Source organism: Hylobates moloch, unplaced genomic scaffold (assembly GCF_009828535.3).
Source record: "Hylobates moloch isolate HMO894 unplaced genomic scaffold, HMol_V3 SCAFFOLD_2, whole genome shotgun sequence".
NCBI lineage: Eukaryota > Metazoa > Chordata > Mammalia > Primates > Hylobatidae > Hylobates > Hylobates moloch.
The window spans coordinates 152,946,626-152,958,974 of record NW_026652277.1 but is presented as its reverse complement, the minus strand read 5'-3'; the positions used below and the strand labels follow the sequence as shown (position 1 = coordinate 152,958,974).

Sequence of the window (12,349 nt, the reverse complement as noted above, 5' to 3'; positions counted from 1 at the left end):
GATCCAATGGAGACTAAAAGGAGACAGCAGAAAATGAATGGCACAAAGTTCTGCTCCTGACTCAGAGTAAGAAGGTAAACACTTACTGAGTGAATAAATTAAGACAGTCTGCCTGATCACTGCCAGAATGAAACGTACCATAACCACTGAATTTCAGTGTCAAACTCTCTCCTCTTTAAACATAATACTACCTTCCCTTTTCGTTTTGGAAGAGAAAAACATCTACAAATGCGACTCCATTCCCCTATTCTTCAATAGTACCTTAAGTAAATTTACATTCAAAGGTTGCCTTCAAATTAGATTTGAAGCAGCAAGTTAGAATCGGACAGCTCGTTTTCTAGTCAGCACTATCTCTATGAGTTGTGTCACCCTGGGCAAAGCACTTACCATCCTCGTTTCTGGAGACATAAACCAGGGGTAACAAACAATACCTACACCCTATCTACTTCAAGGGCATAGGTGAAGACTGGCCATGATCACGCTCTGGAAAGTGCTCTGAAAAGTATACAACTGCAAAGTATGATTATTACCTGGAGCTAATCTAACCATCTCTCTCATTACACTAGATTCACAGGAATGGCTTACATTTTGTGCTTCAGAAATGTGGTAATAGGAATAGTCGTTGTTAACAGTGGGCTGGCCAGTTGTAGGGAGTTGAGCTGTAGGTGGAGCCTGAGTAAAACCCATCAAATGACTGTTCTTCTGGAAGCTTGTGGCCACGGCTGGCTGGCTGGCTTTTGAAGACTCCTGCAGATAACCTTCCTGTTCGACCTTCCGACGCATTGTAGAATTCCAGTGGTTCTTGATAGCATTATCAGTTCTGCACAGAAATATATCACACAAATTTCACAAACAAAAATTTCAATTCAGATTAAAGTGAATTGACAGAAAACTGTTTCTAACAGAGACCTTTCCCTTGGGCCTAATAGTTGTTTTCTCTTTTTAATTGTTCCTTCTTCTCCACCCCCTAAGATCAGGTTTTCTCTATTGCCTAGTTAGAAATCCATAGACTGCTCTTAGTTACACAATCTGGAATGCATGTCGTTTTCTAGAAATATCAGTATCTTTTAACCATTTCATTTCCTTGGTAAAGGAGTACTTTCAATACAATAATGCTTCATGTTTATTCTGACCGGTTGCGGTACAAGATTCCAACACAATGTAAAGTTCCAGCTGCCTTGGAGAAATTACTCCTTTGAATGTGGCACAGCAGGGCCTACACACCACGAGAGGGACATGGTGAAGTTTGGTGAATGATAAGATGCTGCTGATGAAGAATACTTCACTTTTATCTCTCAAAGCACTAGTGAGAACTTTTGAGACCAAAAAACCTCCTACCCTTTGAAAGCCACCCCAATTGTTTTCCGAATCAGACAGAGAGTGGAAAATGGGATCCCGAAGGGAAAGATCCTAACCCCCAGTATATTTTCAAACAGCAACGCATTTTTACTAAAGTCTTTCCATTCTCAGGAAAACAGTTTCTCAATTCAAAAAAACCGTTTAAGCCTCCCTTTTTCTATTTCAATGGGGGTGGGGGAATGTATGCTAAAGAAAGAGGAAGTTCAATAGCCCTGTTAATTTTGAGAAGAATCAGCAGTGTATCCTCTCAGGCCATATGGGAGGAAAGGCCTCTTTTTACCAACCTCTTAAAATTTCTAAGTTTATACTGAACTACAGAGGTGCAAATGCTTTGGAGCATCACTAGAGAATACTATATAAACTTTCTCCTGGATTATGAAGCTCAAGAATAAAACTATTTTTAATATTTTCGATCTACATCATTTTAATGCAAGATTTATCATTAAAAGTATTGCTTTCCAAAGTAACAAAATCTATTATATACTGCTTAAGTGGGAAAAATGGGACAAAAATGAGCTTCCATAGTTATCCCTCATAATGAGGTCATTTTCTTGCCTTGTTCATTAAAAAGAAAGCATTATTACCCTGACATTATTAAAAAACCTGGAAGTGGTATGAGAATTCAAGAAATACATTATTTCTTTAATCAATGAAGTAAAAAATTAAGCAAAGTGGTATACTGAAATGAATACTGGTGGCCAGGTATGGTGGCCCATGCCTATAATCCCAGCACTTTGGGAGGCGAAAGGATTGTTTGAGGCCAGGAGTTTGATACCAGCCTGGGTAACATAGCAAGATCTCATCTCTACAAAAAATATTTTAAAATCAGCTGGGTGTAGTGGGGTGCACCTGTAGTCCTAGCTACTCAAGAAGCTGAGGTGGGAGGATCCCTTGAGCCCAGGAGTTCAAGGATGTACTGAGCTATGATCATGCCACTGCATTCTGTCACTCACGTGTGACAGAACAAGCCTCTGTCTCTAAAAAATAATAATTAAAAAAATTAAAAGAAATGAATGATGGTTATCAGGAAAATGGTAGCTGAGTTCCTTTGAGTCACTTAACCAGCTACGTGAACTGCCAGAGACAAACTGTCTTTAGTTTCTTTCTATGCATTTAGAGTTTTATAGTTTACCAAGTCCTTTGACATTCATTTTACTTGATCCTAACACTGGCCCTGTATGATTCATTTTGGAAATGTGGAAATTGAGGCTGGGGAAAGCTAAATGTCTTCACCCAGGGCTCACTGTCAGGCGGATCCTGGAAGTTCTCAACCAAATAAACTCTAAGATGTCTTCAATCTCTAAAAGCTATGTAGCTGGTTTATCTAATAAAAACACTTACGACTGATGAAATATCATTTACTCACCATACATTTAAAGCAGAATGTTCAATACCCACTCCCTCATCCTTCCCGATCAATATATTTTTTGACATATTATTACCGTCCAGGCAGTAGCTTTGCGATTTCTGCCCATCTGTTCCCCAGTCTCTTGTGTGCCTGGTAAATAATTCTGTCTTCCTCTTCTGTCCAGGAGGTTTTCTTAACTTCTGGATTCAAGTGGTTATGCCACCTCTCCCTACATTGTTTTCCAATTCTCCCCTTTAAGTGCTTGGCAATAACAGACCAACGTTTCGGACCGTATTTCTGTACAAGCTCTATCACCTTCAGACAAACACACAAAAATAACCTATGTTTTAAAGTTATGTAATGAGTCAGTATAATCATTCTTCAGTGTTACAAGATCTTTAGAAAATTTCCAAAATTTGCTTTCATTCATTGGAAATATGGGAATAGAGTCCTCTACTTCCTGTTTGCCCATTTTACCTGCTTCCTCAAATAGGAAAATATTAGCATTTTGGGAATATTCTTAATTATGATTCACACACCAATGAAGAAAGAACTTACTCTCTGATCTTCTTCTTTGGTCCAAGGACCCTTGATGAGCTCAGGGTTTAGTACTTTCTGCCATCGGTGCTGGCACTGCACATCTGTTCGATTCTAGACAAAGTATGCACCACAATCAAGATATAATGTGATAAGCACATGAATTTTTTGTTGTAATAGGAATCACACATAGACCATATGCAGTGAAAATATTTAAGAACATTTTAGAGCATGTTTACAGCCCATCTATCCCTCATTACTTACAGGCTACAGAACATGCAAGTAATATATCAAAGTTGCATCTAAAATTAGACACTCTGCCTCCTGAGGGAAACATTCCTGCCACATGATCTAAAGGACCATCATACTACACATGTGCCTGCCAAGTTAACCTTAACCTCAGATACTTTTGCAGAGTATCTACATAGCCTGAGGCTTGACAGAGATTCTATGTTGTCAGGCTTTCATGGAAACCGCCCTAAAAGACTAAAGTTTGCTTCCCATTCAGACAACAGATGCGCTTCAATCCAGGACCAAAGTATTTGTATTGCAGAAAGAATAAAGATGCATAAAAGATAGGTCCTATGTTACAGGAGTTTGTAATCTTCTAAGAAGGAAAAAGACAGGTAGATGACTATCACAGAGGCTGAATTTGATTCATCTGGAAGAAAAGACCAAAGCAAAATGATACTGAAGTGAGGAGAGAAGCATCTTCTTAGGAGGAGAAATGGTTTCCTTGGGAGGAGTCTTGAAGAGCTCTTCATAAGGACTTTGAAGGATGGACAGAACTTTAACTGGTGACATAAAGGGAGAATATTCTAGGAAGTGGGAAGACCAGGAGCAAAAGCCCAGAGGAGGGAAAGCAGAAATAAATTCAAGCAAACCTGCTTAGAGAGAGGAAGTAGGAAACAGAACTGGAGCTGTAAGTTGGGGCAATAGAGGAGGGCCTCTGTGTGCCAGGTCAAGGCAGTTTACTTAATTTGTGAGATTCTGTCACTGTGGTTGGTTTTGAAAAGATAAGGTACAGCTGCATTTTAGGAAGTTCCACCTGCCAATGGTGTTTGGGATGAATGGAAAAGTAGAAAACTGGCTGGGTATGGTAGCTCATGCCTGCAATCCTAGCACTTTGGGAGGCTGAGGTGGGCAGATCACTTGAGGTCAGGAGTTTGGGACCAGCCTGATCAATATGGTGAAACCTTGTCTCTACTAAAAATACAAAAATTAGCCAGGCATGGTGGCGGGCACCTGTAATCTCATCTACTAAGGGGGCTGAGGCACGAGAATCCCTTGAACCTGGGAGGTGGAGGTTGCAGTGAGCCGAGATCGTGCCACTGCACTCCAGCCTGGGAAACAAAGCTAGATTCCATCTCAAAAAAAAAAAAAAAAAAGAAAAATGGAAAACTACAAGTGGGGAAGCCAGTTAGGAAGTTACATGATAGTCCAAATGAGAGGGCGGGAGCCTAACCTTCAGCACAGCCATGAGAACGAAAAGGATGAGACTGACTATAAAGGAATTCCAGGGTCCTTAGTAACTGCTTAGATGTAGGGGTTGGGGGAATGTGATAAGTCAAGAAAGGTCTCCAGAATTTTAAACCTTGGTGCCAAAAGTATTGCTATTGACAAAAAAAGGGAATTTAGGAAAAACTGACTTGGAGGAAATATCAAGCTTAATCATCTACCATGTAACAAATCATCAAAATACTAATTATCCTATAAATGAAAAGATAAAAGAAGCAATTGTTTTTAAAATTTGATAATCTAAATTATAATAATCGATTCTAATCACCTAAATTCTAATAATTTAATTATATGCATTATAATATAAAATATAAGTTATGGGTAGGGCATTTCTCCCATTTCTTAAATGTGAGCAAAATTATACACTATCTTAATAACTCCTCCTAGAATACTTTTATAGAAATCTTTGGGAGAAGCTTTCCTTTTGTTATAAGAAAAAATTACTAACTTACCGGGAGATAATTGGCAATAACTTTCCAGTCATCTGTTCCATTCTGTTCCACCAGCTTCTTCAGTTTTTCATCCTAAGACATTTAAAGGTAATACTAGGATATCAGTTATTTACTATATAACTCTGTTCAAGTTAAAGTGAATGAGGGAGCGAATCTAGAATAAAAAATCTCTCTAAAGTATCCAAATCAGCAGATATTAATGTAATATATGGACTTGGGAGTATAGATTTATTTAGAGTCAGACCAGAGTTGGCATCTTGACTCAACTATTAATTGTGTAAAGTGGGTATACCATTTTACCTTTCTGGGCCTTCGTATTGCCATCTATAAAATGGAAATTAACAGGGTTATTTGGGAATTACATGAGGCAATTTATTAACATGAGGCTGATATTAACAGGGTTATTTGGGGATTACATGAGGCAATTTTGCAAAACATTTATCATAATGCCTGGCATATATTGAGTGTTTATTATAAATAACAGCTTTACCCTGTTAGGAAAAAATGCATTCCAGTGCTAGATTCAGTACACATTTACCTATGGTAATAAATAGGATCTTGAGCAAGAAATAGAATATTTCCAGTTAGTTTAACTTTTTATAAAGAAATAAAGACCATTTTTAAAATTAAATTTGAAGGCTATATAAGAAAATCAGTTAGATTTAGATAGGCCAAATGTGTTAGAACACAAAAGACACTAAGCATTTCCAGCTAATCAGTTCTTTTAGTTTATATGCTATTCGCAATCCTACCAGTTCATAAGTATATAAATGCATTCCTTCTTATGTTTCTGCAAAGGTTAACACTCACACACAATGGAGGTCCCCGGTACAATACAGACACAAGAATTAGGAAACCAATGTTGACAACAGAACTTCCGTATCATAAGGATTATCCAAGTGGATAATCTTAATAGGTAAAATATGAATTTCCTATGGGCCTCTCTGGGAATCCTACCTGCCTGTTAAAAGGAGCTCTGGTTTAAATGAAGCAGAGAACAGTGAAACTGAAGAAGAGCCAGTACCGTTTATTGTAACATGAATCACCTAAAATTAGTTGCAAAAATGTTTAAGAACATTAGAGAAACTTTTCTCCACCTATTAATAATTTTGCTTCTAAAATATTTTTCCATTCCTACAAAATCAAACTTTTGATAAGCCAGCCAAAAAAGAAACAGGAGAAGCAGATGTGTCTCCATCCATTATTGGATGCTTTTAAAACATACCTTCATACAGATGGATCTGTTAAGTATATCAAGGATATTAAATGAATACACTGTAAAAAGATGAGTTCTCTGAGTGTTTTGTTTTATTCTTTTGTTTGTTTTGTTTTTGGGAGTAGCAAGTCATTCACTTATTGAAAGAACATTTATTAATATCCTACTTTGGGTCCAAGCACTTGTAAATTCAGGAAACACAAAGATGAATAGACATGAGCCCTACCCTCAACAGACTTGCAGTCAGCTGGAGGAGGTATATATGTCCCAGCAATAATAAAGTAGAACACGCACCCATGCATGGGATCACAGGAGGATGCATCCAATCCTGTCCGGCGAAGCCAGGGATGGCTTCACAGAAGAGGTGATGCCTTCATGAGTAATGTAAAAGTAGGAAGAAGAGGCGGGACAAAAGGATGAGAACTCAACAGGCAGAAGGAAACATAGATGAAGCCTAACATGAGAAGAGGACATTCAAAGAACTGCAAATAGTGTGGAAATGGATAATATAATGAAGTGGGGGGCATAGGGCACGCTGTACATGTGGGCTAGGATAAGATCTCAAGGAGCCTGCTAATGAGCTTGAGCACCTGTAGTTTAGTTGAAATTTTGTTTTTTATAAATTATACACCCTATCTATTTTCTGCATCTTGATAAAATGATTAGTTACCTCTTCCCGGGTCCACCTTGTTTTCCCCAAGTGACGCTTTCCAGACTTGGGAAGCAGCCCATCATAGTCATGGTCACACATCTCAAAGTCCTCATCATCCTCGTCACTGCTATATATGCTGCAGAAATAAGAATGAGTAGACGTGGGCTGAAACAAGAGGATTTAGACTACTACTGGATTACAAAACTTACACAAAACTCTTCAACAATCTTTTCAAAGGTTATGAAGACAAAACTTTGAAAACTTGCACAACAAGATTGTTTGCTGCATTCTGTTGCTCTAGTATTGTAAACTGGTTCTGCTGTTATGGGTATCCACAGATACGGCCAAGGACCTGGCACCTTCCTATTCCCCTGCATGTCTGAACCTGCTGTTACTATTAGACCAGGGACAAGTTACACATTTGGCTACCTTCCAACCAGTGGTTTAAGTTGAAAACTTAAGGTTAAGGACAAGAAAAGGAACAAGAACCCATGTCCTTTATGTAAGTGCACACTCAAAATCTTTGGCATTTGTCACATCGTTTAAATAATATTTCTCAAACATAATAAACAATTCAACTATGCTATTCCAATGAGGTTTTTGTTTTATCAAAAGAAGAAAAAAATCAAGAAGTAGTATACCCCAAAACAGAATTATAGTGATCCCATAAAGTCTAGAGGATCAGGAGAATCTAAGAGGAAAGGATTTTAAAACCGAAGCAAAGATAAGAACATTGAGTGATCAAACTTTAATGTTTTGTAAATAAAATTAATACCAAATTGCTCACAACTCCAGGCCTGGTTGATCCAACTTGTGCCCATGTTTACAATACTTAGTTTCTAGAGTAACTAAGTGAATAATTAGGCCACTTGTTAGTCAGAGTCTTACTTACTCTTGTTTTTTCTGTCTCTGACAGAATGGTGTTTGAAATATTATAAAATGTAACCTAATCGAGACGGGATTTCCCCAGAAGAAATCCATGGATTTAAAAGAACCCATTACTATTTTCGAAAGCTTTTTCTTTTGTTTAGTTAACCTAACCTAGGAAATTTTATGACTTTTGAAGAAGTAACTATATGCTTACTGTTTGTTAATCATATACTGATTAGATGACAATAATTTTACAGAGACAGTTTATTTTATAGTTTTCCTTATAAAACTTAAAATAGGAAAAATACTATCTTAGAAACTTCACTAAAATTTGTCATTGCAATGTTGGGAAACTCATTAAACTACGACCAATAAAAACAATGATATAAAGCCATACCATAATGTAAATCATTGTTTTTAAAAAGAAGTTATATTCATTACAGGTTCTGTCCTTCCAAACTAACTCACATATGCATATTACCAGCCCCCTACAAGTGAAGTTGAAGTGCTTACCAAAAATCCTGAATTGGGGGTTCTCATAATTTAAAGCTATTATTTTAAGCAACAATCTGAGAGTCCAGGTTGTATGGTGACATGATGTAATCCAAATTTAAAATACCACCACCACCAAATAAAATCCCAGGAAATATATATTTATAATCTGTAATAATTCCTTTCATTTAGTGTCTGTATTTTGAAACAACAGTCTAGTTCTGTTTTCACTGTCAACAGAAGGCACTAAACAACTTCTGAACAAGAACTACAAAAATATAAAACACGATATGGTAAAGCAAAAAAAAAAAAAAAAAGCTATAAAGCCCAGAGGTGTAAGTCTGCATCTTTTGAAAGATTCATAGGGAACTCCTTGGAAAGCCCCCAAATGCAGTCCCTTGTGAAATGTGCGAGACACCAAGAAAACCAGAGGAATCTGAAACTGCAGTCACAGATTCAAGTCGAATTAACTTTTCAGGTTTGGCTGGATCTAGAGGTCACATTTTCAGAACTGAGGACATTTTTCAGAGTAGTCATTGAGCACCTCTCTCTCTCTCGGCAGCAGTTTAACAACCCAGGAACAAGCAACCTATTCAGCTGCCCGCAGGGGGCAGCCAACGTCAGGTGACAGCACGGGAATCAACAGGACTAGGGTTCTGGAGGCAAAGGTTCTAGTCTAGCCTCCATCTAGCTGTATGACTTGGACAAATCACTTCCTCTCTCTCAAGACTTCAGTTCCTCGCCTTTACATAAGGGCTTGCTTGGATCCTATTTCTAAGGTACTTTCCAGCGCTAATACATGACCATGCCATGTCCTTCAGTGCCTCTTAAAAGCTAAGCACAGAGGCAAAGAGGTGCAAAACCAAGGTCTTGGGGGCAAGGTGGAGGGTGACTTCTGCAGGACCTGAAGGGGCCAGGACGCAGCAGGGCGAGTCCGGGGCTGCTCACGCTCCTAGCTCCTGAGTCTCCCTGCCAGGCTGGCCACCCAGGCTCGCCTTTGAACTTTGCATGCGATTTGCTTGCTCTAAGTCGTCCTAGTAGCATGATTAATTTCTACTAAGGAACCTGAAATAACTTTTCCTTTATCTGCTCTGACAAGATCTCAGACCCAACAGTCAGAGGATTTTCAAAGGCTGATTTCAGGGTTGATGCACTCGACTCCCCACCTGCTAGACCCGGTGTGGTTACAAGAGTACAACTATGAATGTTACATTCTGTCAAGGAAACAAACCGTGCAAAGAAACGAAAAAGAAAAGAGGTGCTGGGGGTTGGGAAGAGGGAGGGGAGCGGGAGGAAGTGCCTTGTGGCCGCTACTGTGATTCGGAGGGGTTCAAACTCATTTCGCTGACCTGGTTAATATAATCCCTGCCGAGTTGACGCTCGCCCTTGCAAGAAACGGCTCCGAGCCCGCAGTCGGGTTTCTCTTCCCCCTGAGGCAGGTTCAAGGCTCCCGCCCCTCCCAGCCGCCTCCCCTCAGGGCTACCTGGAGCCTCAGGGAACCTGCGCGGCCCCGCCCCGCGGGGGCGGCCGAGACCTCGGGGCGCGGAGCCTCGGCCGCGCCTCCTCCCAGCACGCCTGCCCGACTCCCTCCTCCTGCTGCCAGTTTCAGCTCTCGGAAAAAAAAAAAAAAAAAAATACAGATGATCCCGGTAGCTGTCCTGTGAAGCCCTAAAGGCGAAAAGTGGAGCCCTCGAGGGCACACCGCCCCGCGAGGCCAGGTTCCGGGGGAGGCATAGGGAGTCCGGAGCTCCCCCAAGTCGCCCTCTCGTCCCTAGAGCCCAGCCAAGCCCCGGCGCTGCTCCCCGCCCAGCCCAGCCCGCGGGTGCTGCTGCAGGGTCTCCACCCACGCTCTTTGCAACTTCCCAGCGCCGCGCGGGGACCAGCGCCCGCAGGCTCAACAACAAACCAGTAGGAGAAAATCAAACAACCTAAGGAAAGGCGAATGGATTTGCTTTGCCTCCACGGACTTCTCCCTAGAACTCCTTCGCGAGGGTCTGTCCGGTCACCGCGCCTCGGCCGGGGCGACCTAAGGCGGCTGAAGGAGGGTGCGAGGAGGCGCGGCGACCTCAGCCGCATCCACGTGTGCGCGCCGCGCAGGGACCTTTCGCCTGGGAGCAGAGCCCGCGGGGATCGCGTCCCGGTTGCGCGGCAGCGGCCTTGGGTGCTGCCGGCCTCGGTCCCCTTGAGCCGAGTGGCGACCGCGACGGCTGCCGAGCTAGCCCTGGCACCCGCCGCTCGCAGGGAGCCCCGGCGTGTGCTGCTGGGGAAGTCCAGAGGCCGGTGGAGGCTGGGGAACCAGCAACTGACAGTTCGGACGAGCATTTCCCTCCTCCTCTCCCTCTTCCCATCTGTCCGGCCAAAAATGTGAAGGGATTGCACCCATCTTCCCGGCGAGCCTCCCTAAGTGCAGTGACATGTGCGACGCCGGCGCGTGTGGGTGCGCGTGCAATGTTTGCAGTGGAAATAAAAGCCTTTCAGAGAATAATGATTCGAACCTCCAAAACCAGGTCTTAAGACAATTTGCAAAAGTAGAAACCCCTTTATCCCCCTAAAATCTGCTTTTCGCCGCCTGTCAGCTGACACTGGTCCTCGCCTCCATAAAGAATGAATGAAATTTAAATGAACTACCTGCAGCTACTAAACAATCCAGCATTTTCCCTGTATCTGCCATATGCTCTGCACTTCCAAGTCCAAACATATCCCAATGCATCCAGCAATTACGCTGCGGATCCCTCGCCGACACCCGCGGCATCAAGCCAGGCACCTGGTGGGCTCCCCGGGGCTGGTGGGCACCGCTCTGCCCCCGGCTGGAACGTGCTGCTTTCTTTTTCCCCCTAAAGAAAAATGTATCCCCATGCAACTTGCAAAATGAGCCGCAGGGCGTGCTTCCCAACGTCCGGATACATTTCCCGCAAAGACTCTTCCATTCATCAGTCTCTGGAGCGGCTTCTGCTGCCGAGGCAGGGGCTCCAGGTCTTCCAAGAGTCTGACAGCCCCTCAGATGATCCCGGAACGAATTTCCACCTGCTCCCGGGTGCCTGGCGCCCTGCGCGACCCCGCGCGCCCCCGCCCTCGGTCGCCCGCCCGGCTCCCCGTTACCTGTGCCGGGGTCTTCGGGCCATGGCGCGGCGGGCGCGGGGCTCCGCCGAGAGCCGCGGGGACCGCACCGGGCTGCCGCCTCCCGCTGCCCGCCGCCTGCCTGCGTCCCTCCCCGGCTGCGCAGCGGCGCTCCGCACCGCCGGGGCGAAGTTTCTCAGGAGAAAGAGGAGGAGGAGGTCACGGAGGAGGAGGAGAAGGAGGAGGAGGAAACAGGTTGATATTAAAGTGTAAACTCTGTAAACAGAGATGCCATCAAACAAAGAGCTTTGGACACTCCCCCTCCCGCCAAATCTGGCGCCCCTGCAGTGCGCACGCGCCCTGCCCGCCGCCTCCGCGGTCGCCCTGGCTGCTGCCCGCGGGGCTGCAGGGCCGGCCGGGCCGCCGCTCCCATTCGGCGCTCGCGCTGCCGCGGTGCGCCTAGCGCGCCGCGAGGCCCGGGAGGCGCGCGGGCGGGGAGCCCAGGGCCGGGGGCCGCGGCGGCGCGTTTTCCTGAGCAAACCCCGCTCCCGGGCCGCGGCGGCGCCGACCCGCGCCAAGTCCCGCCGCCTCCCCTCCTCTCCAGCCGCCGCACCGCGGTCGCCCGGCTTCGCGTGCTCCCGGGCAGCGGGACCAGAGCTCCTCCAGCTCCCACTCGCTGTCGCGGGGGCGGCAAGCGGTGGGGGGAAATTCCCGCACAGAAGATTGGATTTTCGTCAAGGTTTACAACTGTGCCCTCTGGAGACGGGGAAATTAGGAGTTGTAGGAGTAGGAGATGTGAGCATATGTATTCATAGGATGTTTGGCTAGGGTTTTTTTTTCCTTCTTAA

At 43.9% G+C, this 12,349-nt stretch overlaps 1 protein-coding gene across 2 annotated transcripts in view; it reads right to left on the bottom strand.

The window, feature by feature from the left end:
• The window catches only part of MYB (MYB proto-oncogene, transcription factor), a 37,809-nt gene extending 25,984 nt beyond the window's left edge, over window positions 1-11,825 (bottom strand). The window contains exons 1-6 of one of the 2 annotated variants that reach the window (XM_032159522.2): window positions 11,544-11,825; window positions 7,101-7,218; window positions 5,215-5,286; window positions 3,266-3,358; window positions 2,802-3,022; window positions 586-820 (exon numbers count right to left, since the gene is read on the bottom strand). In XM_032159522.2, the coding sequence (XP_032015413.1) occupies window positions 586-820; window positions 2,802-3,022; window positions 3,266-3,358; window positions 5,215-5,286; window positions 7,101-7,218; window positions 11,544-11,566 (762 nt within the window). In that variant the 5' untranslated portion in view covers window positions 11,567-11,825. The remainder of the gene's footprint in view (window positions 1-585; window positions 821-2,801; window positions 3,023-3,265; window positions 3,359-5,214; window positions 5,287-7,100; window positions 7,219-11,543) is intronic. The other variant, XM_032159533.2, reaches the window with a different exon arrangement.
• Between the last annotated feature and the right edge of the window lie 524 nt (window positions 11,826-12,349).